At 43.6% G+C, this 27510-nt stretch overlaps 1 protein-coding gene and 1 long non-coding RNA gene across 6 annotated transcripts in view; one reads left to right on the top strand and one right to left on the bottom strand.

Annotated features, from left to right (window-relative positions):
* The window catches only part of LOC140499867 (uncharacterized), an 89620-nt gene that overhangs the window by 16644 nt on the left and 45466 nt on the right, over window positions 1–27510 (top strand). For 4 of the 5 annotated variants that reach the window (XR_011965566.1, XR_011965567.1, XR_011965569.1 and 1 more), the window contains exons 2-4: window positions 236–356; window positions 19143–19217; window positions 20605–20680. This is a non-coding gene — a long non-coding RNA (uncharacterized lncRNA). Of the gene's footprint in view, window positions 1–235; window positions 357–19142; window positions 19218–20604; window positions 20905–27510 lie in introns of all 5 variants that reach the window. The other variant, XR_011965570.1, reaches the window with a different exon arrangement.
* NMRK2 (nicotinamide riboside kinase 2) lies at window positions 346–13047 on the bottom strand. Its single transcript, XM_072601784.1, has 7 exons — window positions 12820–13047; window positions 9416–9506; window positions 7646–7694; window positions 7312–7483; window positions 3688–3759; window positions 2021–2127; window positions 346–748 (listed from the first exon to the last, which is right to left on the bottom strand). The coding sequence occupies exons 1-7, from the start codon at window positions 12843–12845 to the stop codon at window positions 663–665; spliced, it is 603 nt and encodes a 200-aa protein (XP_072457885.1). The 5' UTR covers window positions 12846–13047; the 3' UTR covers window positions 346–662.

Here is a 27510-nt window from a genome sequence, read left to right as displayed (position 1 = left end):
GGTCATTTCCAGATTTGAAATATTCCTATGGGAAGGCTGTTGAGGAAGAACTTCCTAATAGAGTCACCCCACAATGGACTGCACTGTCTGAGCAGGTATACCTTAGGTTCTAAGGGCCCTTTCAGCTCTAATAATGGGTGGTTATCTGCATTCTGTGGGGAGGGGGTGAAGGGGGTAAGGGAAAGTAGATTCATGCTTTAGACAGGGCTGAACTGGATGCCCTCTGACATTCTAGGATCCTGTAATTCCTAATCCAGAGATGGTGGGTGTACATGGTCTCCCAGTGCACAGGAGGCACTTGGTCAAGGTCTGTCAAATGGAACTGAACCGGCTGGCACCAAAAGATAGAAAAACAGGTATGTGTATTTAATGCTTAAGTAGATTGTGGCCATCACAAAACAGATCTTTAAACTTTCCATCTCTGAGACCCTGGCAGTTGAACCAAGGAAAGAAATGATTGCTTGTTCGCTTTGTCTATCCTTCTCCAGAAGGAGATTCCCAGGTAGTCTCAGATTAAGTTTGGCTCCTCAGGAGGCCTCATGGAGGCCTCTCTCCATGGCCTGGGCAGTCTTATGGACTTGGTTCCATGTTTTGTTCCTTTGGCATGATGAAGATCTGCCATTCCAGTGAGGGGCAGGTCTTTCTCATTCTCTTCCCAGAAACTAGGAGCAATTTAAGAGTGTATTCTGGATGTCTTCCAGGACTTGACGGCAAAGCTCATCTCTGGATTTCAACCCATCCAGATGCACTAGAATCAGAAAAAAATGGTTTAGAGCATGGGACCTCAGGGGAACAGTATAATGGAAAGGACACTGGAACCAGAATGTCCAAGTTTGAATTTAGACTCTGCCAATTATTAACTGTGTGACCTTGGGAAAAATCACTTAATCTCTCTGAATCTCATAAAGTCCAACATAAAATATGAGTGCTGGGTTCCATGATTTTAAAGATCTTTCCCACCTCTAAATCTTATTTTTTAAATTAATTTTTTCCAATTATCAAACATTTATTTTTTCTCCTTCCTACATCTTCCTCCCCAATTTGGGGGAAAAAAAGAAAAACAAAACTCTTGGAACAATTAAGTGCAGTCAAGCAAAGCAAATTCCCATATTAGTCATGACCAAAAATGTGTTTCTCTTTCTGCACCCTGAGTCCAGCCCTTCTCTGTCAATTGGTAGGCAGCATTCTTTATTGCTGGTGCCCTAGAATCATGGCTAATCATTGTGCTAATTTTAAACTTAGTCCCTTCTAGTGAAAGTGTCTCCAGATGTACTAGGTGTGTTAAGGTAGCAAGCATGTTTTAGTAGATAGGGTTCTAGATTTGGAGTCAAGAAGTCCTGGGTTCAAATTCTACCTCAGATACTTTCTAACCCCATGACTCTGGGCAGGTTACAACTCCTCAGTTCCCTCATCTATAAAATGAGGGGGTTGGGTTCCACAACTTCTAAAGTCTCTTCTAGCTCTAAATCTATGAGGGGGAAGGTTGTTGGATTGAGAGGCAACATTCTCATAGATGAATTTGAGAGAACAGGTTAGTAGCTATTCGTAGAACAGGTGGGCTTTGATGGGACATTTAAAGGATGATGTTTCTGATGGAAGATGGTGATGCATTGGCTTTACTCAGTGATAGTGATGGAGTCTCTGTCAATGAAAATCCTTGAATCACTTTTTGTATGGTGAGAACAGGTTGCTTGGAGGTTGTGGCAGGTGACTTGACCTCAAGGCCCTTTTAACCCTCAAGCTTTAGAGAGTCATGCTGGGGACTGGAATTTGTCCAAACCAGGAGTGGTAAAGATATGCATTACTTACGTTCAACAAAGTCCCCTTGACTTTCAAGTCGAGAAACCTAGGTTAGCTTTGCCACTTAGTCCCTGTGTAACCTTGGGCAAATCCCATCCCCAATCTAGGTCTTAGTTTCCTCATCTAAAGGGATCAGGCTCAATGAACTCTAAGGCTTCTTCCAGTTCTATAGCCTTTGACAAAGCAAAGAATGCCCCTGAGGTTTAGGGATGTAACTCACCTACATCCACACCGTTGTTGTCCATCTCCTGTCTGTATTTCTGGTACATGGGCCAAACGTGACCATCAAAGAGATCCGGAGGGTCAGGGACCTCATAGTTGCGGGTACTAAAGAGAGGAATGAGATGGAAAGTGAGGTTGTGGCACCCAGATCCCTCCTGCCTGGGATGATAGAACTGAGAGGGACCCTAGAGGGGATGTCAGAATGGGCCCTAGCCTGGGTTTCAGAAGACTTGGTTTACAAAATGTTTTCCTGACAACAATGAGTGATAGTAGGATATGTAACTATTATCAAGGTAAGAAAAGTGAGGCCTACAGAGGTTAAGGGATGTAATACATCTAGTAAATGATAGGGAGCTGTGTTCTGAATGGAAGGCTCTCCAGGCTAAATGACTCCAAGGCATGTTATAGAGAGAAGGCATGGATTGGATAAGATGACGGAAAGCATATTGGATTTGGCATCAGACGACCTGAATTCAGAGCTTGGCTCTGCTACCTACTATGGATGTGACTTTGGGCAATTCACCTAATCTCTCTGGGCCTCACTTTCCTTATCTGTAAAATGAGGGGGGTTAGAGTAGATATCCTATAAAGTTCTTTCTATCTTTAAACCAGATCTTATGACTTCTGAGGTCCCTTCCAATGCTGAGATCCTGTGATTCGGAGGCCAAGACTCTTTTATCTTTTTCACAGCACAGCTGTCACTGTGAGCCTTGAACCCTCCTCCCCTCCTCACCCAATCCTCACTCCCTTTTCACACATTCCCCAAAGTGTCAGGGTGGGTGAGAATTTGCCCTTGCTCAGTGCTCCCCTCTCTTAGTCTCCAGGCAACACAGGTCAATCCTGGGTTGAGATTCAAGAATTGTTTTGTAATTGGGCAGAGCATTTTGGCCTGGAGACAGAGAAACTTCATCCCAACCAACAAGTCCTTGGCCAACTTTCTGTTTTCAATTTCTCTTTGGCCACTACATGGGGTTCTGACCCCAGAGAGCATGGGATAGGGGAAGTGCAGCTCATGTCTTGGGGCAAGACAAAGAGAAAATTGCCATATCTTTTGCCCTAAACTCCTTCTCTCTGGGCTTCTTTGCCACTGCACTATAGAAAGTTGGTTATATGAGTTGGTTGTGTCTCACCTCATCTGTTAGATTGTGAGCATCTTGGCTGCTCTGTACCTAAGAGGTATTGGTTAATGGATCATAGGGTCTTGTCCATAGCACCTTCACACGTTTGCTGTACTCGATTGGCTTGAACAGAATCAAAAAATCAACCTGTTCTTGAGTCAGAATCCTCCTTCTACAATATCCTTGACAGGTGCCTATTTAACCACTACTGGAAGACCTCAAGAAATGGGGAACTCATTACCTTATCAGGAAGCCCATTTCACTTTTGGACAATTCTAATTTTAACTGAGGCAGTTTTCCCTTATATCAAGCCTAAGTACACCTCTCTGCAACTTCTCTACCTTACTCCTAGTTCTGTCTTTTGGGAGCTGGCAGAACAAGCCTAATCTTGCCTAGTACAGTCTTTGAGATACTTGAAGGCAGCTATAAATTGATTACATTACTCTCATCCCTTCCGTCCCCAGGTGTCTAGGTCCCCCAGGTGACTGTGGGAAGCATCAGGCAAGGAGATTTGTTCACTGGCCCAATGCCTGTGGTCTCAGTTTACCTTCTTCTCCTCTTGCATTCCTCATATGGGACTGCCAAAAAGTAACGGCGACTGTACAAGTCCAACAAGGGCCTGGGAAGCAGGGAAGACAAAAAAGATGGATGGTTAGTGTTTCCAGTGATGATTGCCCATCACTGCAAAGACAGTTTGCCTTTCATTGACTCTCAGGCATTCCAGGGGATTGGGAATTGGCCTGACAGTAGTAACTGTTAGAAAATACTTTTAAGTTTATAAAGTGCTTTGCACACACTATTTCAATTGGCAACAACTCTGAAACAGGTGCAACAGGGATGATCTATATTTTAGATGGAGAAAAGGAGGCTCTTAAAGGTTAAATGACCTGTATAGACTCATACATGTCTGAATCAGGCTTTGACCCCAGACTTCAGATCTAAGACTGTTCACTATATTGCATTGTCTCTGAATCTTTGGCTGGGTTTGCCAGTTGGAAATTTTGTTGCTCATTTAAGATTTGGGGCATTTAGGCCAGTATTTTCAATGGCCACAGCTTGGTGCTGATGAGGATGAGGACACCAGCTGGAGCTTGTTGTGGGACAGCACACTCTTTTCAGCCACCCCCCCCACCCCCCCCACCCCCCCCACCCGCCCCAATATGGGCTAGTGATTTTGATGGAATGTGGGTAAGGGAGTGTGAATGGTTCAACACTGCCCATCCCAATGATGAGGATACAGCTTAGAACATGACTCCTATAGTTAGGGAGTGGATTTCTCCCCTTTTAGGAGAAAATGTATAGGTTATGAGTCACTTACCAAAAGGGACCATTTTTATTTAAGCCAAATGAACTAGTAAGGAAATAAAAATATTTTTTAATCTAAGGCAATTTTTTTTAGTTATTGGATTATATCTAACAAAACAAAACAAAAAAAAGCCCAACCCAAAACCCACCAAAGGAAGGTCTCTAGCAAATTGGATAAGTTCTCTATGGAGGATTGTGAGAGGACATGGACTCACACAGGATGAGAAGATTTGGAGATAGGCTGGATCTGCCTCATGGAGGAGAGTAGATACCTTGATGAGATTATGGGATCCATTCAAGCACTTGAGCGGCTGGGTTCTGCCACAGACTTCCTGGGTGACTTTTGGCACATTGATAAACTTCCTTGGGTCTCAATTTTCTACCTTTACAATAGCTTTGGACCTGCCTACTTCGCAGACTGTGAACTTTCAGTGACAGTGTCCAAAGTGCCTTAAAAAATTAAAATTCAAACTCAAGGTGTAGCCTCATAAAACCTAAATTAGTTTATTTGGGGAATCAGATGTTCTTCATAACTGAAATTTCAGGGCAAAGATAATTGGGGTCTACCAGCAAGTATTTTTTTTTTTTTTGAGGCAGTGGGGGTGGGTGAGTTAAGTGAAATGCCCAGGGTCATACAGCTAGTAAGTATCAGAAATTGGATTTGAACTCCTGACTCCGGGGCCACTGCTCTATGCACTGAGCCATCTAGTTGCTCCTACCAGCAAGTCTTGACGTCTTCCCTGAAAGTGCTTCAAGCAGGTGGCCAACACTAGTCACCTCCTCTTTGATTGGCTGAGGATTCCCAGTGGGGAGGGAGCAGAGCCTCCAGTGGGTCCCCTCCCCCAATTTACCCTGGGATTTTACTGACAGCATCACTTCACCCCCCTGAGGCATTCTTCTTTAGGTCTTGGAGAAATGGGAAATAAAGTCATAGAATGTCATAGTTGGAAAGAGAAAGATGGAAAGAGACCCTCAGATGTAATCAAGTCCAAGACTCTTGTTTTATAGATGAGGAAACTCAGGCCCAGGGAAGGAAGGAGCTTTGCTTAAGGTAACAGGCTCCTCTTCAATCAGAGTTTGAGGCCACTCTCTAAAGAAAGAATTGGGGTCAGACCCATATTATGTCAGGCATCTTCTGGAAGTTGTTGAGAAGAAGGATTTAATTTTCAATAAATAAGTTGAGTAGTTTTTTGTTCTTTTGAAGTAGATATTGTGGTGGTGTGAGGGTGCTACTGATTAGTCAAGGTTTTATGGGCTAGTACTTCATGGCATCCTCCTTTGTGGGTATGTCCTTTATGGACACATTCTCATCATCCCTGTCTCAACAAATAGTTCTCTGGGTAAAGCTGGGCTTCGGACAGCAGTCCATCACCAGACCAGGGTCCCAAACCTTTTTAGCTCAGTAGGCCCTGTAAGAGACAGCTAGATGGTATAGTGTATAGAGAACTGGGCCTGGAATCTGGAAGATCTGAGTTCAAATGGCAGACATTTCCTAACTGTGAGATCCTGGGCAAGTCACTTAATCCTGTTTGCCTCAGTTTCTTCATCTGTAAAATGACCTGGAGAAGGAAATGGCAAACCACTCCAGTATTGTTGACAAGGAAAACCCCAAAGGTGGTCATGAGGAGTCAGACATGGCTCTAAACAACAACAAAAGTCCTTTCAGTCTGGGCCTCCATTGGCATAACTTTCCTGAATCCAGGGTTACCTCTGTGCTAGGGAGAAGCATCAGAGGAGATCATGGGATAATAGGACCATAGATGTAGAGCTAGAAGGGACCAGAGAGGCCATCTGGTACAAAATCCTCATTCTACAGAAGAAGGAACTAAAGGCCCAGGGATATTAAGGAACTTGCCCAAGGTCACACAAGTAGCAAGCCTTACAGGTGAGATTTGAACACAGGTCCTGTGACTTTACACTACACTTTACATGTTACCTCATTGAACAGAGAATCATTTAAGTTCTACTCTTAGTATGATACTGACAAGAATATTATATTATTATCATCATCCTCAGATCATATAGTCATAGTTGAAAGGGAGGTCACCAAGTTCAATCTCCTCATTTTACAAGTGAAGGACTGAGGCCCAGAGAGGATAGGTGACTTGTCTGAGGTTACACAAGTAGGGTGTGAAATTTGAACCCAGGCCCCCTCATTCCAAATCCAGAACTCTTTTCCCTGCACCACATGGTTTCCAGCCCCACTCAAGTTCTCTTCATTGAAGACAGGGGTATGCTGGAGCCAGCTTGAACTGTGTTTCTGAGAGCTGATTGTTAAAATTTCAGGATGAGCATTTGAACCACAGAAATCAACAGACTCAAAAAAATAAAATAAATTAAAAAAAGAAACCAGCAAACTCTACAAATCAGGGTTTGATTTGTTGTTTTTTGATAGTCAAAACTCAAGAAAGTGAAGGAGAAAATTAAACTAAGAGTTATGTTGTATGTACATTTTTTTAAGAGCAGCAGTTGATAAACATTTATCAATACACCCCTGTGTGCAGGTAACTGGGGGTTCTCAAGTCTTTGCCAGTGAAGGTCTAGTGGGTCTCTAGTGTGTCCTACCAGGTTGGAATGGCTTTGAGTAGGAGCCAGTAACAGCCTGGGTGCCTGTGTCTGAGTACCAGTCTAGATGAACCAAGGATAGAGTGCTCATCACCCAACTTGAAGACTGGCCATCAGCTATTGTTTTTTGGAGGTCACAGCAGTTCATGAGTATTGTTTGCTAAGGTGTTGATGGATAGTGATCTGAGCTAGTGTGCTGGAGGAAGTTCTAGATCCTTGAAGCATGGCTTAGAAAATGGATGAACTTTGGTCAAGAAGGATAGAAAGCAAATGCATTTTGGGAATGGCCCTTGTCTCTTACTTGTAACTGTAGAGCAGGAACCCTTCCAGGATGAGGATGTGGGTGTCGTCGGAGCCGGACTCCAGGGAGTTGGGTTGGATGTTGACCCCATGTGTGCGGGCAAACTTCATGGGGTTGCTTAGCCATGCGAGGACCGTGTTCAGCATGGCCTCCATGTCCAAAGACTCCAGTGCTGGGAGGAGAAAAGGAAGACAAAGGAGGAGGAGATAAGCGAAGGCCATTGGAGATATGGGCACACAGAAATGTAGAATGTGCACCGTTAGCTAGAAACATTTCTACACATTAATAAAGACAGAAAAAAAGATACACTTCCTAGAGCAGACACTGTCCTTACCGTCCCATTGCTTAAAGCCGTCTTCCCCGACTTCTATTTGATCTTGTGGCTGAAATATAGTGAGCAATAAAACATTGCTGCAAGCTCAGAATTATCAGTCCCCTAAAAATCTCGAGATGACCACCATATCGGAAGATTTAGAGCTGGAAAGGATTTTAGAGAGCACCTAGGCCAACCCCCTTGTATTTTAAAATAATGAATATTTATTTATGAACCACCCTCTGTGTGCTGGGAATTTTGGGGCCCAGGGCACTCAGACTCAAAAATGAGATAACCCTTCTCCTCAAGGAGCTTATACTCCGTTGGGCAACCCCCATATTTTACAGTGAAGAAGAAATGGGGACCAGAGAGGAGAAAGGATTTCTCTCTGGTCACACAGCTGGAACCTGAACCCAGGGTCCTTCAGCTCCAGGTCTGTTCTCTTTCTATCACTACACTGCTACTCTGACCATCATCAAATGGTCCCTTGACAAAACTACTGAAGGCAATAGGACTTCAGTGAAGCTAAAGTTCTGACCAGTGGAATTTTTTTAGGCACCAGACATTATATAAGGGAGGCTTTTTTTGGGTGGGGGGAAGGGAGAAGAAGATAGATGCTCCTAAGGATTACACCTATGGGCGTTTGCCATAGTCCACTTCCATCTTCCTAAAATGGGAGGAGAAATAGTAGTGTTTGTGGAGAGCCAGACAAGTAGCAATTGAAAGGCAGAGAAACTCTAATAATGGTAAGTCATCAGACGCTTGGCGTCTGGATCAGAGCAAGGGTGATGGGTAGGACCAAAGGCTAGTGAGGGGTAGGGTAGACATTGGGAATCTTGTGTTTAATGCCTACGCATCTGAGCTTCAGGCCCAGGATATGTTTTTCTGACACTCTGCCACTGATTAGTAGAAGTGGTAGAGCTGGGAATCACGGGATTCAGGATGCCCTGAGGTCTTGGAGAAGCTGGTTAAGCCTGAGCACAATCTCCTTTCACATCACAGTTATGAATAGGCCCTTAGATGAAGTGTGTGTGTGTGTGTGTGTGTGTGTGTGTGTGTGTGTGTGTGTGTGTAGTTGGTGGGATAGGGTGGGATGTGGCCAGGAGAGTGGAGGAGGGAGGGATCCAGACACCATTCTTAAGACCTAACTTCTATTAAAGTCCCAGACTGCTCGGAGTAGCTACTGTTGGGAAGCTCTCATTAGACAGGCCTGTCAGCTTGACTCCAACCTAGGCTATAATCTAACCCTGAAACTTTGGTGTTGTAGAGGTTTCTATTCAGGTGTAGGATTGTATTGGATGATGAAGAGAGCATTGGATCTGAAGTTAGAGCATTTGGGTTCTGGGCTGGAACACTGATGGACCCAGTTCTAGACCAACATATGAACACTATGAACATATTCTAGCACAGTGAACTATTGTCAACTTTATTATAAGCAGGAAACATTCTAGTCTGAAACACTAACAAGATGGCAAATGAAATAATATAGGCAAAGTGCTTCACAAACCTTAAAGGGCTGTATAATACTTATTATTATTATTGCTACTATTAATAATGCTAATGATGTTCTAGGATGGGACGTTGATATTGTTCTAGACTGGAACATTGAGGCCATTATAGATTGGAATACTGATAGTGTTCTAGGTTAGAATGCTCTAACATGCAAATAGCTGAGGTCCCTTGCGCTTCTTTCTCCTGTATCGGTCAGAGAAACTCTCTTACTGTCCTGCGCTAAAGGACGTACTTTCTTTCGGTGACAATGGTGACCCTGTCTAGGCTTAGGATGATTACCTTATAAAAGTCATCCTGGTGGATCACACAGCAGTTTGGTAATGTTTTGATGAGTCTATTGGTCAGTGTGGTTTTTCCTCCATTGGTCATGCTAGGGAAAGAGAATTAAAATCAGGTAATCATGGCACAAGGGCACCCCAAATCTTAAGCTTTAGTAGCTTAATATAGCTTCAAACTGTACCAAGACTTTTAGGACACCCGGTATAATTTATCCTTGGATAACATTCATAGGCATCAGCTTTTTTTTAGGAAGTGACCATTCACTATAGTCCCTGATAATAATCTTTCATTCATCCATTCAAGGTCTATTAAGCTATTGCCATGCCCTGAGCATAAACAGACAGAAATGGGAATGGTCCCACCCTCAAGTAACTTATTTTCCTATTTTCCTTTACTAAAGCTTTATGGACATCTGGTACATTTAATTTAGGATATGTTCTGTTTAAAAATTATGTTGCATGGTATTCAACAGGAACTCAGCCTGGGAACCTCAGGAAGGAGAGAGGACATGTTGATACAAGAAAATGATGAGATTAAAAAGAAAATAAATGAGGAGAGCTTATGGTGCCATAGGTAGAGATGTGCTAGGCTTAAGACTTATCTCTGACACATGCTGGCTATGTGACCCTGAGCAAGTCAGCTAACTTTTTAGCATCCCCTCCCCCAAGGAACTATATAAGGCTACAAACTGTAGCTTAGGTGCCAATCTGTATGGGTAAAAAAAAAAAATCTGTTTGTCTCCTAGAACCTCCTTAGACAAATGAAGTCTAACAAATGAAGTTTATATTAAGTTTAATAAAAAAGCAGAAAGGAAAATGAAAGGCTAGATAACACAACAGAAGTCCATCTTTTTAGAGCCAAAGGTTTAAGAAAAGCTGAAGGCTTTACATGTTCAGAACAACATTTCCACTTTAAAAAAAAACCAGACAGTTTCTAATTCTGTTATATAAACTGCATGGAAAAGATGGCCATTCAGATATAAACACCACTGAGTTTTCATTTACTTCTCCCATTTTTATTTTCAATGCAGGTCTTTTTCTAGAAAGGATTTCATGGGATCTAAGCTAGAGTAGAAAGGGGCTTTAGAGGTCATGTATTCCACACTCCTCATTTTATGGGCGAAGAAAATGAAGCCTGGGGAGTTGAAATGATTTGCTCATGGTCACCTGGATAGCAGGTGGAGCAGATGGATTTTAAACTCAGTTCCCATAATTCCAAGGCTGGATTTGAACTCCAGTCTTCCTGACTCTCATCCCCAGCTCTATTTTGCGATAACTTCCCCTATATAACAATAAAATCATAATAATGCTAATTGGATGTTATAGATGAATAGAGGTGATAGGTCCCAGAATTAGAGTTGGAAAGACTGTCAGAAGCCATCTACCAGTTTACAAATGAGACCCAGGAAAGTTAGGTGATTTGCCCAAGGTCACACAGGACACGTCAGAAGCAGTCAGATCTTCTGACTCCAGAGCCAGGCTTCTTTCCACCTTATAATTTTTCAAGTATGGACAAGAAGGAAAGGAGGAAACAAGCGTTTGTGAAGTACCTACTGTGTGCCAGGCACTATATAAAGTGCTTTACAATATTATCTCATTTGATCCTCACAATAACCCTGGGAGGTAAATGTTACTGTTATCTCTGTTTTACAAATAAGGAAACTGAGACTGAGGAAGGCTAAGTGACTCACTCAAGGTCATACAAATAGAGTATATGAGGCAGGATTTGAATTCAGGTCTATAGACTTGAGCTACCTCACTTGCTTCTGAGCCCCTTTCCCCTTTTCTGAGATTCTAGAATTCTGGAATAAAAATGACCAGCTCTTTTCCCTCCCTAGTTCTAGCACACTGACTGGGTGAAAACAGTCCAGTTGGTAACATCCTGGACAGAAAATCTGCAGGTTGGCCTAGGGAGCTCCACAGAGGATTGGGGGAGATAGGGTAGCGTCTCCCTAATTCACTTAGCTATGACAAACTCTCTCCTTTCCCCCACCACCTCTGAGATCTCACCCCTCTTTGCCTCCTTCTCGTCCCTCTTTTCTCAGCTGCAGGGTTTCAGAACACTCCATCTTGATTTCCCTGAATCCAGATGGCACAAGTCTCAGTAAGGCTGACTGAGAAAGATCCCAGTCCTGGAATGGGGGTGGGCAGACAGATGGGCCTTTTCCCTTTAGGTCCTTTCCCTCCCTCTTTACCATCTAATGACTTTTTGTCTTCCTACTAGGAAAACATCCCCTGCCACTGAATTCCTATGCTGAATCCTATGGTCTGCAAAGGACAAAGGGACACCTCCTTTAACCCCATCCCTGGGAGTGGCTCCATCTGGTGACCATATCACCTCATCTGTCCTTTCTAGTCACCTAGCACCCTTGTCTTCCCCACCTGTTATCTTTCATATTCTTCCCAGAGCAGCCCCTCCAGAACCCTAGCAGGGCCCCCACCCTACCTCCTACTCTTTCTTCTTTCCCTCCAAATAACTCCTCTGATCCCACAGGACCCTCACTCCTCTTCTTACCCATTCTCTCCACAGAGCCCCTGCTCTTAGTAATCTTTCAGATTCCTGAGTGTCTATCACAGATCCATGGCAGCCTCACTTGTGGGGGAAAACACCCCAAACAACAATTTAGGCATACCTTCCCTAATGGGATTAATAAATGACAATGAAATCTCTCTGTAGGGTCCTGAAGGATAGTTTCAGCATCAGTTTGGCAGGTAACCTTAATTCCAGCTCACAATTCTCTAGCGCTGTAAGCTTTCCCAAGCACATTCCTTCCTTCCTGTGCCCTTATGAGGTCATAGTACAGATATTATTATATTCTTAATGTTCGTGATGAAATTGAGTCTCAGAGAAGTAAAGTGATCAGCCCAAAGACACACAGTTTTTAAGATCATTGAATTTTAGAGCTGGGAGGAACTTTACTTAGATGGCTTCTGGTTAGAGGCAGGGGGGTGGGGTGAGTGGAAAGAATTTCAGATCTGAAATCAGAGGAAGCTGGGTTTGAATCCTGCCTTTGCATCCTGCTGTGTGACCTTGGGAGAGTCATTGTCCTTCTAGGGAAATCTAACTGAGGGGGTTAGATTAGATTATCTCTGGGCTTCTCTCTAGCTCTAGCTCTATGATCTTAGTTCAACCCTTTCATTTTACAGAGAAAATGTGGCTCAGAGAGCGAAAGGGATTTGTTTAAGGCATACACTTAGCAAAAGGCAGAGCCAGAACTCAGAACTCAAGCCTTCTGAGCCAGGTGCACTGTGCAGCCTCTAGATGACCCACATAACTTTCTAACATTCTCTTCTTTTCTCCTTCCCCCTCCACCCCCATGCTATGAATTTCACTAAGCCATTGTCATGGACAGCAGGAAGCAGGGCACGCCTGAGGTGGAAAACCCAGGTTTTGGCCAAACTCACCCTCCAATGCCAATGATGTACTTCATCTTCTGTTCCTTCTGTGGGTGGGGAGTGGTGGCAGAGATGGGCTGGGGTGGTGCCAAGGGTAGGGGAGTGGGAGGCAATATGAACAAAAGAAAAGATTCTCAGGGTAAAACCACCTCCCTGGTTCAGTTTTAGACTCCCCTCTTGGCCTTCTCTCCTTCTAGTCGGCTGCTCTGTGGCCCCCCCTTACTACTTCATTGAGAAAACCCAGCCTGACTTTATAGCTCCAGGAATTTCCACTTGGCCCCCTGGGAGGAGGAGATAAGGGGGGCTCCTTTTCCACTCCCGACCAATCAGATGGGCAGGGCCATTTCTGGGGGCTGGGGAGTGTCTTGTGGCAGCTGCACCTGTTCCTCAACCCCTTCTCTGGTTAGAAATAGCTTCCCTTTGCCTAAATTAGTCACAGGGCATGGGGGAAATGTCACCCTGGCTGGCTCCTCAGGCAGAAGGGGTGGGGGGATTGGAGAAGGGGGTAGGGCACAGCTCAGTCATCACTTACAGAGTCTCTGGGCTAGAAATAATATTGGCCTTTCTTGTCCCAGGAGCCCATCTGTGACATTAACATAGTTCCCTTTCTGTTTGTCACTTCAAAGTGTCAACTCTCACACCTCCAAAATTAGAATGTTTGAGTTAGGGGGGAAATCTTGGAACAGAGAATGCAGACTCTCAGAGCTGGATCATGGAACACAGAATGCTAGAGCTTGGAGGATCTCAGAACATTGAATATTAGAGCTGGGCCTTGGAGCACAGAGTGCTAGAGCTGGGTGGAGGGGAGGGGACTTTAGAAAATGAAATATGAATCTTGGAGCTGGAAGGGACCTTCTAACATAGAGATTAGAATTTGGGGCTGACTGAGAGTTTGGAGATTGTTTTGGGGTGACTCCTCTCACCTCCCAATATTACAGGCAGGAAAGGGGGCAGGGAAAAGTGGCTTTCACAAAATCGGCAACAAGTCAGGGATGTCCTGACCACCACTTCTTAAGGGTCTTCCCACTGACCTGTGGCTGGTTGCCTTTCATTTAATTTCTATCCTTCCTTTGCACCTTCTTCCCTCTTCCTTTCTTTGAAGGAAGAGGGAGAGGAAACAGTAGAGCGTTAAGGTGATGGGAGCTCCTGAAATGATGGGGAGGGGGAACAAGAATGAAGAAAGGGGAAGGCAGTTGTCCCCAAAGATCACTTTTGCCTCCTTCATCCTTCCTGTCAGGCTAGCCATGGAACTGTTCACCTCCTAAATCTTCTCCAGTCAGCATCCATAATCCTGAGAGTGGATATTTATATTGCATTTGAGGAAGTCAATGACACGATGTGTAGTGTGCCAGGCCAGGAAGACATGAGTTCAAATCAAGCCTCAGACACTTCCTAGCTGTGTGATCCCAGGCAAGTCTCTTAGCTTCTATTTGCCTCAGTTTCCTCAACTATAAAATGGGATAATAATAGCACCTACCAGCCAGGTTCGTTGTGAGGATCAATGAGATAATATTTGTAAAGCACTTGGCACAGTACCTGGCACAGAAGTGTTTGTTAAGGGTGACAAAGCATTAAAAATACCGTACAGGGTGTTTCCTAAGTCTTAGTGAAGTTTTAAGTTGTTAGACGTTAATTATGTCACTCAATCCTGACAACCATCCTGTGGGATAGACAATATAGAGAGCATGATCCCTGATAAGAAAACTGAAGCTTAACCTCAGTTAACCTCTCAACCTCAGAGAGATTAAATAACTTGCCTTGTTCACTAATCACCTTCTCCCTATTTCCACACTTGGTACTGTAGATAACACTGAATTTTATAAGTCAAGACACCTGGGTTTAAATCCTAGCTCTGACAGTTATTATGAACTACAGGGTTCTGGTCAAGGAACTTCATTTCTTTGCTCCTCAGAGAGATCAAGAGGCTTAATCTCTCTGGTCCTCAGTTTCCTCATCTGTAAAATGAAGTTCCTCCTGATGCTAACATCAGCGTTCTATGTTCTAAAGTCCTTTCTAGGTCTGATTGTCTACATTCTAAGGACCCTCCCAGCTCTGACCTCCCTGACCTCCTGTGTCCTAAGCTATTTTTCAGCATGGATGGTCTATGTTCTGTGTTTTCAGAATTATTCCAACTCTCATGTTCTGTGCGGTCTAGGAGCCAATCCTTTATACTAAGTCAGTGAGCTGCAGACTCCATTTCCCAACTCTGACCTCTGACACAGTTAGGAAGAAGAGAATGGAAAGTTGAGAGGAGTTTTCCCTGACCGCCTCTTTTCAAGAGTGTGAGGCTTGGGCTGCGAGAGACTGCTAAAGTTCATGGGCAAATGAAGTCACCAGGATTAGTCAGACTGTTGGAAGAGGCTGCCTCTGCCAAATCCACAGGCCTGAGGCCTTGGCTGCCCAGCAGATAGGATCATCTCTTGAGATGTGAATCTGTGCGAAGGCATGTAAAAAACTCCAGATAGTCCTAAGTGAGTAAGATGGTTGAGAGAAGACCAGGTATCCCACAGGACTAATTGTGTGTGTGTATACACACACACACACACACACACACACACACACATATATACATATACATACATACGTATACATATAGTATTTTACTGTTATAATATTTTACTAAGTTTCTATAATTATATATTAGGTTTCATTCACTATTATACAAAAATATTGAGTTGTAGGGAAGGAAAAGTAACATAGGATATATAATTATATATATTTAATTATGCTGAATTAAAAGTAATTGAGTATTAGACAATTAGTTTCCATTTCAATTTTTCTTTTGGTCTTTCAATATATCCCTTGAGATCCCTGGGGTACTGTAGAGTCAGACTTGGGAGTCACCACCCAAAACTTTCAAAGGCACCCCCTTTTCTTTCTGGTAATTGGGGTTAAGTGACTCATCCAGGGTCATACAGCTAGTAAGTGTCTGAGGCTGGATTTGAACTCATATTTTCCTGACTCCATGGCTGATACTCTATGTACTGTGCCACCTAACTGCCCCCAAAGGCACCCCTTTTCTTAAGGATGAAGTCTAAATGCCTTAACCTGGCATTTGAGGCCTGCTTCAATCTCTCTGTTCCTCGCCTACTTTTCCAATCTCATTTCCCTTTGCTCCTCTAGACTCACCCTCCACTGCTGGAAGTGTATAGGGTTTAACAGTCCCCAAAGATATGTGCTGCTCTGTTCATCCTCCTCCTCCTCCAAAATAGCCATGCCTAATTTGATTGCACTTTAAGGTTTACAAATAATAATAGTGAGTATTACATAGCGCTTATTGGCACTGTGCCAAGTGCTATACAATTGTTATCTCATATAATCTTCACAACAACCCTGAGAAGTAGGTTTACAGATAAGAAAACTGAGGCAAAAAGAGGTTAAGTGACTTGACCAAGGTCACTCAGTAGGTGAGTGTTTGACTCAGGTCTTCCTGACTTCAGGTCCCGTGCTCTACCCACTGTGTTACCTCCCTGCTCTGAGTGTAAATGGGAGCTAGGAAGAGCAAGGGAATTGTTGTTTCTTTGAACACATGAGAAAACTGAGGCCTAGGTGGGTGAAGTTACTTGCTCAAATTTGTGGGTCTGGTAAGCGTCAGAGCGAGGGCTAGGTTCTGTCTTTGGTCTTGTCTTTGAGCATTTTTGTCAGTTATTTGGAGGGAAACATGGATTGCAGGATCTTGGGGTCACAGATTTAGAGCTAGAAGGGACTTAAGAGGTCACTGAACCTAATGCCTTCATTTCACAGGATGCTAAGGATATTGAGGTTCAAAGCATTTACTTAGCACAGGTGGTTAAATTACTAACACAGGTGGTAACTGACAAAGCCTGGGTTCCAACACTGGTCATTTGATTCCAAATCTAGTGCTTTTTCTACTGTATCAGATGGAGGTGTGGGTAGCTAACATGCAACACAACGGAAGCAGGAATTAAGAAGATCTTAACAGGCCAACATAGAGGTTCCGAACTTTTCTGTGTCATAGAACCCTTTAACAATCTGGTCAAGTCTATGGATCACTTTTTAGAGTAATGTTTATAAATATATAAAGTGAAATAATGGGATTACGAAGAACATTCACCACGTGGAAAACATTATCAAAATATTAGAAAAACAAATTTACAGACATCCCCCCTCCCTAAAATCTATCCATGGATCCCTCGGAAGGGGAACAGTCTGTGGGCCCTAAATGAAGAAGCCTTGGGTTAGAAGGACAGGCCAAATCCAGTGGATTTTAATTGGAATAAATGTAAATTGAATTGAGACAAAGGTAAAGTTGGTTTTTTTTCCCTCGGGATCAAAAAATCAACTGCACACATATTGGGTGGGAGAAGGCATGGTTAGGCAGTGGTTTGTGTGAAAGAAAGCTTCTGGGGTTTATAAACAGACCATCAGCTCAGTGTGAATCAGTGGTGTGATTAGGAGTCAAAAGAGTGATTAGTATATTGGCTTCATTAGCAGAAGCCTAATATTCAGAAAGTTAAGAAGTCCTTTGCCTTGTTCAGACCACATTGGAAGTGTTGGGTTCCATCATGGGTACACCATATTTAGAAAGGGAATTTTGTATTGCTTTATGGTGTTTGCCTCCAACAGAGTCCTCCTCTGATGCCTTCTGGTGGTGGGACCCATCCTGCTAAGATTTGGGAAGCTAACTTAGAGATGGATTTGATTTATGTGACTGTTTTCCTATCTTGGGGATAGGAGAGAAATCTCCAAATATATTCTGGAGCTAGCAGGGGTGGGGGAACATTTCATAAGGATAAAGATAGCCCCACTATCCTCTTCTCTGAATACACTATATCTGGAGAGTTGTGTTCATTCTGTAAATTAGTTTGGGTAAAACTGTCATTTATATTATATTGGCCCTGCCTATCCATGAACAATTACTATTTCCCCAGTTATTTAAATCTGATTTTATTTATATAAAATGGTTTTTAAAAATAAATTTGTTCATATAGTTCCTGGGTTTATTTTGTTTTACTTTCTTTTGTCTGCACCATGATCTTCCCTTTCTCATTTTTATTTTTGGTAATTTTAGTTTTTTTTCTCCTTTTTCTTAATTAAATTTGCTAATCATTTAAGAAATTTTTGGCATTAAACACCTCTCAAACTTGATTGTATTTGTCACTTTAATTGTTTCTTTTGTTTTCTGTTTAAGGGGAAGGCCTAGAAAATAGATAACATGCTTACTTTTAGTAGTTGTATGCCTCAGAGGCCAATATGTTAGCTGAACAAATTTTAGCATATCCAGTATGAAAAAGACAACAGAAATCTTGCTAGGTAGAGAGAATCTTGGGTGCTGAGAACTCAGATCAGGTCAGGGTCAGGTGTGATTGATCGAATGCCAGGGATTCTGTAACTCAAGATAGGACCAAGAATGAGAGTAACTAGAGTCTGGAGACAAAGCCAGGTGCTGAGTTGGAGAACAGGTCAGAAAGTGGAGCCTGAAGTCATAGGGAATATGCCTAGCTTGCAAGTGAGTAGCTAATATACTACCTTCCTTCTGTGCTGAGGAGCTCAAGAGGTTCCTTGGGAATGAGACCAGCACCCCTGTGTGGAGTAATGGATTGAGTGCTGGGCTTGGACTAAAGAAGACCTAGATTCGTATTTTGCCTCTGACACTTACTAGTTATGAGACAAGGGCAAATCACTTAATCTCCCTCATCTGTAAAATGAGAGGGTTGGACAGGACTAGATAGACTTTAGGACTCTTCTGTCTCTAAGGATGATGTAGGATCATAGGTAACTGGACAGCAACTACTTAAGAATGAATGGAAGGAGAGTTTAACATCTGGTTCAATTTCATGTTATTACCTATTAGTCTGTTTAAATAAATGTTTTTGCTTTGAATTTACTGTTACAGACTTTCTCTTAAAAAATTAAGTATTGGTGGGGTCTTTTGAGCCTTAGGTTTAAAGAGATGACTAATCCAATAGTTCCAAGGTCCTGGGCAGGGGAGTTATATAACTGACAAAGGGCCATGTTGTATAGGGGGTGGGGCCTAGGGCTATGTCTATTTTTATTAATTTTTGCCCTTATAGTAAAAATTTCCCATCTTCTGCTTTTCTGTGGTTTATTGGTTTATGCCTTTTCTAGTTTCTTTAAATGTGGATTCAATTAATTTAATTTCTCTTTTAAAAAAATTTATTGATTGAGGCATTTAGTGCCCTAACTTTGCCACTAAGTATTGGTTTGGTTGTATGTGTCATGTCACCATTTAAGTAATTTGTTATTATTTTTCCAATTTGTCCATTAACTTATTCCTTGTTGGGTAAATTGTTTAGTAATTCCCATATGAGCCAATGACTTTTGTTCATCTTATTATTGTGTCTTTCTAGTGGAATTGCAGACAATCGAAGAGGAACTACAAGAGCGGGTGACCCAATGGCAGTGGAGAGACTTTTCAGTTGTTTGTGAGTCCAATGGTTTTCTTGGCAAAGATACTGGAGTGAGCAATTCCAGCTCATTTTACAGATGAGGAAACTGAGGCAAACAGGGTTAAGTGACTTGTCCAGGGTCACACAGTAAGTGTCTGAGGCTGACTCCAGGCTTGGTTCTCTATCCACCACAGCACCACCTAGCTGCTGTCTGTGGTATGTGAATGCAATGGGATAGTGAATCTTTTTTTTTTTAATTTTTAAATTTTTTTTTTGTGAATCAATAACATTTATTAAAATAAGAATAGCTTACACATATGTGATATTTTAAGGCATCAAGGTGCTGAATTGGACGCTTTCTCATTGGAGTCTCATAACAAACCTGAGGTAGGTACTACAGGTATTATCCCCATTGGTGAGAGTGTCTGAGGTTCAGAGATGAAGCCACTCGGCCATCCAGAGACCATTCAATAATAATGATAATAATAATACCAATAATAATATAACAATAACAGCTAACGTTCTATAAAGCACTTTACATATATTATCACAGTGGATCCTCATGACTATTATCCTCATTTTACAGATGAGGAAACTAAGGCTGAGGTTAAGTGACTTGCTCAGGGTCACACAGCTAGTAAATGTCTAAGGCTAGATTCAAACGGGTTTTCCTGAGGCCAAGGTCAGCACTCCATCCACCCAGCTGCTAAGACACTTACTAAGTGTGTGCTATTTGCATAGCACTGTTAGTCACTGAGGATCCAAGAACAAAGGCAGCCAAAGGCCTAGCTCCCAAGAAGGGAAAAAAGGCAAGAGGTTAAAGTCAGGACTCAAACCCAGGTCTCCTGACTCCCCAAGATAATATCTTTGTAATTTTCTCAATTAGCAAAAGTGTTTTTTATCCCTCATTAAAAAAGAAAAAAACAAACCCCCTGTAACAAATATGCATAGTCAAGCAAAACAAATTCCTATTGGCCATGTTCAAAAACTCCATGGCTCATTCGGCAGTGTTAAGTCTGTCACACAGCTGTCTGGAGTACCACCACCATGTTCCTGTTCCCCAAACCCCCTAAAGTCAGACAGCCTCTGGCCACTCTTAGAGGAGGGGGGGTGGGCACCTTCCTCCTCCCTCCTGGAGTCTCTATGGAAACATTTGAATAGGCAGTTTGGGGTAGTGCAGAGAATACTAGACCTGGAGCTGGAAGGCCTGAGTGTGAACCCTGACTCTGGCTAAGCCATGTTGTCTCTCAGGATCAAAAGAGATGGAACCAGGTGTTCCCTCAAGTCCCTTCCAGCTGTTAACAGGTTCTAAATCTCCACATTCACTGTGTGACTTTGGACAAGTGCTATTTCTGTGCTAGATCAAAGTTTCTGCCTCTAAAATAAAGGGGTCAGCCTAGATGATCTGGATGTTTTCTTCCAGCTCCAGAATCATTGGCCTATTACTTGCAGACCCAAGGAGGGCCACAAAGATGAAGAGCCACACGTTTGGAGCGATTGTGAGTTTCTCAAGTTCAACTCCAGGGCTCTATCTCCCCCAGAAAGCAATGGTTCCTATCCCTCCTGGGACATTTTACATGAGATTTGGATTCAAGACCTTGGAGCAACTGCCCCTTCTGCTACTGACAGTGAAAAGAGAAACCTGAAATGTCCATGAGTAGAGTGGGCACTCGGAGGCTCAGAGACTTCAAGACTGAGGGGTCATCTGGTCTAACTAAGTGAGGTAATAGAGGCCCAGGGCGACAGTGTGTGAGCAGCTTCTCTGTCCCCTACTCCAGTGACCACTCCCCGCCCCCCCCACTTTGAGGGGAGACTGGAGAGGAGAGTTGGGTTCAAGTTTAGACTGCACTTGACCCTAAGGTCCCTTCCAGCTCAGAGGTTTGGGGATGAGTGTCAGGTAAATGGAAGTAAAAAGACTTGCACTGTCCTCACCATCTGGTTGTGCTCAATGAGCTCTTTGGCGATGCTGTGGGCTCACAGTCAGCTTTGGGTTTATCTTCTCTCCACCCCATGCCTCAGACTACAAGCTCCTCCAGAAAGGAAATTGTTTGATACCTCACTGAACAACTGGCTCTCCCCCTCACTACCTGAAATTATTCCAAACCTTTTCATTCCTTCACAAGCTTCTCATTCTCCAAACTCTCTCAACGAAGGACTTTGCCTCACACTTCACTAAAAAACTGGTCATTTGCTTCCTCCTAGTTAGTCTCTCTTCTCACCTCAAACCATCCTTCACGTAGCTGCCAAGGTGATTTTCCCAAAGTACAGGTCTGACTAGGTCACTCCCCTACTCAACAAACTCCAGTATCTCCTTATTACCTTCAGAATCAAACACAAAATCTTGTTTGCTATTAAAGCCCCTCACAACCAGATCACTATCTCCCTTTCTAATCTTCTTACATTGTACTACCTTTCACACACTGGGCCATCTGACTGTTCCTCACACGTAAACACTGTCTCCCAATTGTTCCTTTTCACTGGCTGAAACCCATGCCTGAACGTTCTCCCTCCTCACTTCTACTTTCCCTGTTCTATGGCTTCCTTCAAGACTTAGCTTGATCTCACTTTTTGTAAGGGGCCTCTCCCAGTCTCCTCCCTCCTCCCCACCCCCTCACTGCTTTCTCTAGGAGATCACCTGTGAAAATGGGAGCTCCTTGAAAACAATATTACTGTCACTGTTTTATAGATGAGAAACTGAGGCTTCCACAGTAACACAAATCAGTTTCAAATCTTTGGCCTCATAATCCACTGCCCTTTCTAGTCCCGAAGCATTTTCCGTCAGCTGCTCTGCCTGGCTTTGACTCCCATGAACATCACATCCTCTGGTACCCATCATGCCAGGGGGTACACCCTCTGGTGGCTGCAGCTTCCTCTTGTATACTGTCTTCAACCTTCAACTGTAAACTCCTTAAGGGCAAAGACTCTCCTTTTTCTTACTTGTGGCCTCAGCACTTAGCACAGTGCCTGGCACATAGTAGGTGCTTAATAAATGTTTACTATTAGCAAACTTCTAGTTCTATTAGAAAACAACGGGCATCCGTCAAACTTGATACGTCCAAAATGGAGCACTATCTCCCTGCTCCCCCTTCTCCATTTCCTGATTTCCCTACAAATTCTGCCTGGGGTACCAAGCCTTCTTTTATTCAACCTAGTTCACAACCTGCCATCCTCTCCCTCCCCTTGACGGCCCCATAGTCAGTTCCCAAGTCCTACTGATTCTGTTCATACAGTAGTTCTCACAACTGGCCACCTTGTTCTACTCCCGTGGGCACACCTGGTGCAAGCCCTCATCCCCCTCGAACCAGGGCAATGGCAATACCTGATGGGGGTGGGGAGGTGTCTGCCTGCCTCCAGTCTCTCCCCACTCAGCTGCCAAGTGATCTTCGTAAAGTGCAGGTCTGACCATGTGACACAAGGAGCTTCAGTGGTTCCATATTTGCCAAACAAAGCTGGCATTGAAAACCTTCCAATAGCACAGGTCGGTGGAAAGCCTCTTGGATTTGGAGTCAAAGGTTTGAATCCCAGCCCTTCTAATAATCAGGTGAAGGCTTACAAAGCACTTACCTCACAATAACCCACAAGAGGTAACTGGTTCAAGTACTAATGCCTCCATCTTCTAGAAAAGGAAACTGAGGCTCAGGGAGCAGAGGGGATTTGCCCATGGTCACAAAGGTGAGTGTGAAGGCCTGGGTTCCCAGGCACCCCAGGTTGGCAGACATATTGAGGGCTCTTTCCACCAGATCACATTGCCTCTCATTGGGACTTTACCTTCCCTTTTGTCCAGTAATAAAGTATCTTTGGCAGTGCTGCCACAGAGGGTTTCCCTCAATTCATCACTTTCTTGTATTAGCTTATTCCCATGGGGTCACTGTGCTCAGTAGGAGCACCAGTGGTCCTCATTACTAGAGTCTTCTATGGTAACAAGTGTTATTCTCCCCATCTCAATGGAGAAAACAGGCTCAAAGGAGGTGCTGAGACTTCTAACTCCAGGTTCAGCACTCATCCCGCTATGCTACCCTGGCTGTTAAGTCACTGAGCCAGCAGTGGGACAGAATGCAAGAGGCTGCCATGTGAATATTCACTGTTTGGAGGACAGGCTGCAGAGAAAAAAGAGATCTCATTGATGACCTAGGCCAAGAGAACCAAAGTGAGACTCACAAAGGTCTGATGACTTGTCAAGATCACTCTTCTTTCTCTACATCCTAGTCAAGTCTTTCCCATATTCCTTATACCCTTGTATGTATCATCTGATGTTGAATAAGGTTGGAGCTCCTGCTGAAGGCTTTGCCACATTCACTGCATTCATAGGATTTCTCTCCACTGTGAATTCTCTGATGCTGAATGAGGTTTGAGCTCCGACTAAAATTCTTCCCATACTCATTACATTCATAAAGTTTCTCACCGCCATGAGTCCTCTTGTGTTGAATAAGGCATGAGTTCTTACTGGTTTTCTCATACTCATTACATTCATTGCGTCTCTCTCCACTATGAATTCTCTGATGTCGAATGAGATCAGACCTCACTCTGAAGACTTTTCCACACACATTGCATTCATAGGGCTTCTCACCGCTGTGTATTCTCTGATGGTTAATAAAAGTGCCTATCTGCCTGAAGGCTTTGCCACACTCATTGCACTGGTAGGGCTTCACTCCAGGATGAATTCTTTGATGCTCAGTAAGGTGTGAGTTCTGACCGAAAGTCTTTCCACATTCATTACATTTATAGGGCTTCTCTCCACTATGAATTTTCTGATGCTGGATAAGGTTGGAGCTCCTCCTGAAGGCTTTGCCACACTGATTATACTTATAAGGCTTGTCTCCACTGTGGGGTTTCGATTTACATATGTATTCTGAACTTAGCCTGCAGCCATGCTCATGCAAATCACATCTCTGGGTTCTCTCTTCTGGAGGATCTGTCTCATCTGGAACAGGACTTGAGCTTTTACCACATTTATTTTTTACAGAGGGCACACTCGTGCAGGTGGTCCCATTACCAAAATCTCCCTCTTGGTTATGTGAGTCTTCCAGTCTTTTCCCTTTTGGCTTTTCCTGTTGCACCTCTAACCTGCCCCCCAATCCAAGAGTTTCTCCAGTTTTGGAGTCCTGGGAAATGGCCCCTTGTAAACCTACCAATAACAGCTCCTGTGATTCTACTTTGGAAACTTTCTTTGGTGAAACAGACCCTCTGTTTTCAGTTTCATTCTTAGAATATGGGCGGGGGCTGCCCTTCTGAAAGTCTTGATCATCAACCTCCTCTGGCTCCGCGATCTGCAGCTTTTCCTCTTCCTCCATCTGGAAGATGTTGTCTGGCTCGGGAACTGGAAATCATTCCAGCCAAACTGGTCTACCAGTTATTCCTTGCACACGTTCCACTTCCGACCTCGGCGCCTTTGCCCAGGCTGTCGCCGAGGCCTGGAATTCTCCACCTCTTGGGTGCACCTCAGGTTCAGCTGGAGAGCCGCCTCCTTCAGGAAGGTGGCAGCCTTACCTATCCGTGCATAGGCACGACGCCTTTCTCACCCCGGGCCCTCATGCCAGAAGGTGAGCCCCGTGAGGCCTGGGGCGGCTTCCTTTCAGTCTGGCCATCAGTAACGCCGCCAGCCAGGCAGCCCGGCCCACGCTCCTGGGATACTGAATCTTATGGAAGAGTCTGAGGACATTTAGAGAGACGATTTGTACAAACTGATGTGGAGCAAAGTAAGCAGAACAAGGAGAGCGATTTATATTCCGCTCATAAGAACGTAATGAGAGGCAACATAGGCAAACTTGAGAGCTCTGTTCCATGGAAGGCCCAGGGGTGACCAGGGAGGACAGACGCCTCCTGCCTCTCTGAGCTCTGTGTGTGGAATGACGCTTACACGTTCAGACACGGCCTGTTTGTTCTGATTAACTTAACAGAGAAGGATTCTATCAGGGTCAGAGATGAGGAGTCATTGATAACAGTTATGTAACAAAAGATACCAATAAAACATTTTTAAAAGAAAAATGATGGGTTCACTCAGTTTCTGGTCTATTAGCAATGAGGATTTGTGAGGGAGAAGTGGTGTCTGGGGCATCAAGGGCATGGATGAGCAGAAAAGGAGCCGAGCTGGTTATGTGGGGAGAGTGAAGGAAACAGATGAACAGTCTGAGTGCTGTACTGATGTCCACAAAATATATAAAAAAACCAAACCAACCCCCCAAACCAGAGAGAATACCCTGAGCTGGTTGGGTCCTCTATGGAGGATTGAGGGAAATGAATAAATGGAAAAGCATTTATTAAGCACCTACTATGCACCAGCCCTGGTAGCAGGCATAGGGAATACAAATAAGAAAGTGAAAAAGTCCCTGTCCTTAAGGAGTTTATACTTTAATGGGAGGACAAGACACATAGAAGAGTGGTGGGCAGGGAAGGAAGGGATCTTTGGTCCGGGAAGTCATAGGGATAGTTAGGGAGGCCATGGGGAAATTAATTAATATGCCCTTTCCAGAAGCAATTGTAATATTAATTTAATACTCTGCCTAGAGCAATGGGTATAGGGGGTCCAGAATAAGAGGTGAGAGGGTATGACTGGATCCAGAGTCTGGGACCAGTTAGATATAGTGGTCTAGGTGAGTTTGTACTTGCTCACCAACAGGGCAGTCAAGCCCTTGGCCAAGCTCCAAAGCTAGAAGGATCAACTGGAAGGAGGGAGGGAAGGTCAGGTCCAAAGGGTAGCTGTTCCAGGTGGGGAGAAGGAGTGCAGCAGCAGGGCAGATGGAAGACGCGTGGTGAGGGTGTGGACAAGGATTGCACAGAAAGAGTAGGTGCAGATAGGCGTGATCTGCTCTGGTAGAGGCACTCTAATGAGATCATGGATCCAGTGAATGAATGAAGTATTTCTACTTTGATTTCAGAAGTCTATAACATACCATATAAGATTTTTTGTTTTCTAAATTTATCTAGGACTTCTGGTGTGCTGAAGAACATGATTTTTGTGAGCCTTCCAGTGTGTATTTCAAAAATGTCTATTTCCCTGTTTTTCATTAAATTTATTCCCTCTCTCTCTCTCTTTTTCTGTCTCTGTCTCTCTCTTCCTCTCCCTATCTCTACTTTCTCCCCTCTTGGTCAGTCTTTCAGTCTCTGTCTCTCTCTGCCTCTACCCTTCCTTCTCTATCTCTCTCTCTCTCCCCCTCTCTTTTTATCTCTTTTTCCCTTCCTCTCTCTCCTCCTCCTTCTCTCTTTCTTCCTCTCTCATTCTTCCTGTTTCTTTTACCCTATCTTTTTTTTCCCTCTCTCTCCTTTCTCCCTCCCTCCCCTTTCTCTCTCTCAAATCTAGCTGGAGTTAGCAATTTGTTCAAGTCTGTAACATTTCTTATTTACCTTTTTGCTTGGTTATTATATTCTTGAAGTTGGCTGCAGATTGTTACCTTTTCTATCAGTTTCAGCATGTGAAGATGTAAGTTTTTCCTTGGCCCAATCCAACAAACTGGTATGTAACTTGGTCCATGTATATCTATCTATGTGAGCATTGCATTCAATTCAGATTGAGTGCTTCATTGATGCTTCCAAAATATGAGAAGGACCAAGTTGTACATGGAACTGGGGAAAAAATGAAATACTAAATAAAAAAAGAAAAGAACCAGAGAAAGGCTACCATGTTGGGTGGATGCTCTAGCATTCTGAGTCTCAGAGCCTAGGTCTGAATCCTGGCTTTACTACTTACTACCTGTGAAACCTTAGAAAAGCCCCTTTACCTTGTTGGGCCCCAGTTCTGTAAAATGAAAGGACTGGATTAGATGCCCCTGAGGTCCCATCCCACTCTAAGTTTGTAATACTATTGTGATATCCATGCACAAGTAGGTTAATTGGTTCCCTGAAGGCCAGCCCTTTGATATTGGATATGTCTAGGGAGATGTGACTCCTGATTGGCTGAAAGAACACTGAATCTATAATATGGCAGATGGCATATATAAGTGAGAAATACTTCAAGGGGAGGGAATCAGAGAGACAGGTTAAGAGAGAAGGCACAAACTTTTGAATGGCCACTGAGATTCTTTGGAGAGGCGGGCATGTGTGGGAAGCTGCCCCCTTCCTGACAATGTGATCTTTGATTCCCAACACTGGCATCTCTAGAGATTGCTAAGAGCAGGCTGCTCCAGTGAGATAGTTCTTGCCTTGATTGAAAGATTTGTTCTTGCTCTTGAGTTGGAGTGTATTTTTTCTCTTTTATATTCTGCCATCTACCCTAATCTATATCCTCCCTTATTACTGTTTTACTGTTTGCTTGGATAAATGTATTTGGTTGCTATCTGTGATTGTCTTTTATGTAATAAGCATTTGGTGAGAGGGATCTAAGATGACCAAGAGT

Source organism: Notamacropus eugenii, chromosome 4, assembly GCF_028372415.1.
Source record: "Notamacropus eugenii isolate mMacEug1 chromosome 4, mMacEug1.pri_v2, whole genome shotgun sequence".
Taxonomy (NCBI): domain Eukaryota; kingdom Metazoa; phylum Chordata; class Mammalia; order Diprotodontia; family Macropodidae; genus Notamacropus; species Notamacropus eugenii.
Note: the sequence above shows the minus strand (reverse complement) of the source record. Positions and strands in the feature narration are given on the sequence as shown.

Excerpts from the sequence above, each read along its gene's own strand:
- NMRK2 (XM_072601784.1), bottom strand. The coding sequence starts at position 12,845 with ATGAAGTACATCATTGGCATTGGAGG. Across the intron at positions 7,484-7,645 it reads CGGCTTTAAGCAATGGGACG|CACTGGAGTCTTTGGACATG; the intron begins GTAAGGACAGTG and ends TTCTCCTCCCAG. Across the intron at positions 2,128-3,687 it reads GAATGCAAGAGGAGAAGAAG|TACCCGCAACTATGAGGTCC; the intron begins GTAAACTGAGAC and ends TCCTCTCTTTAG.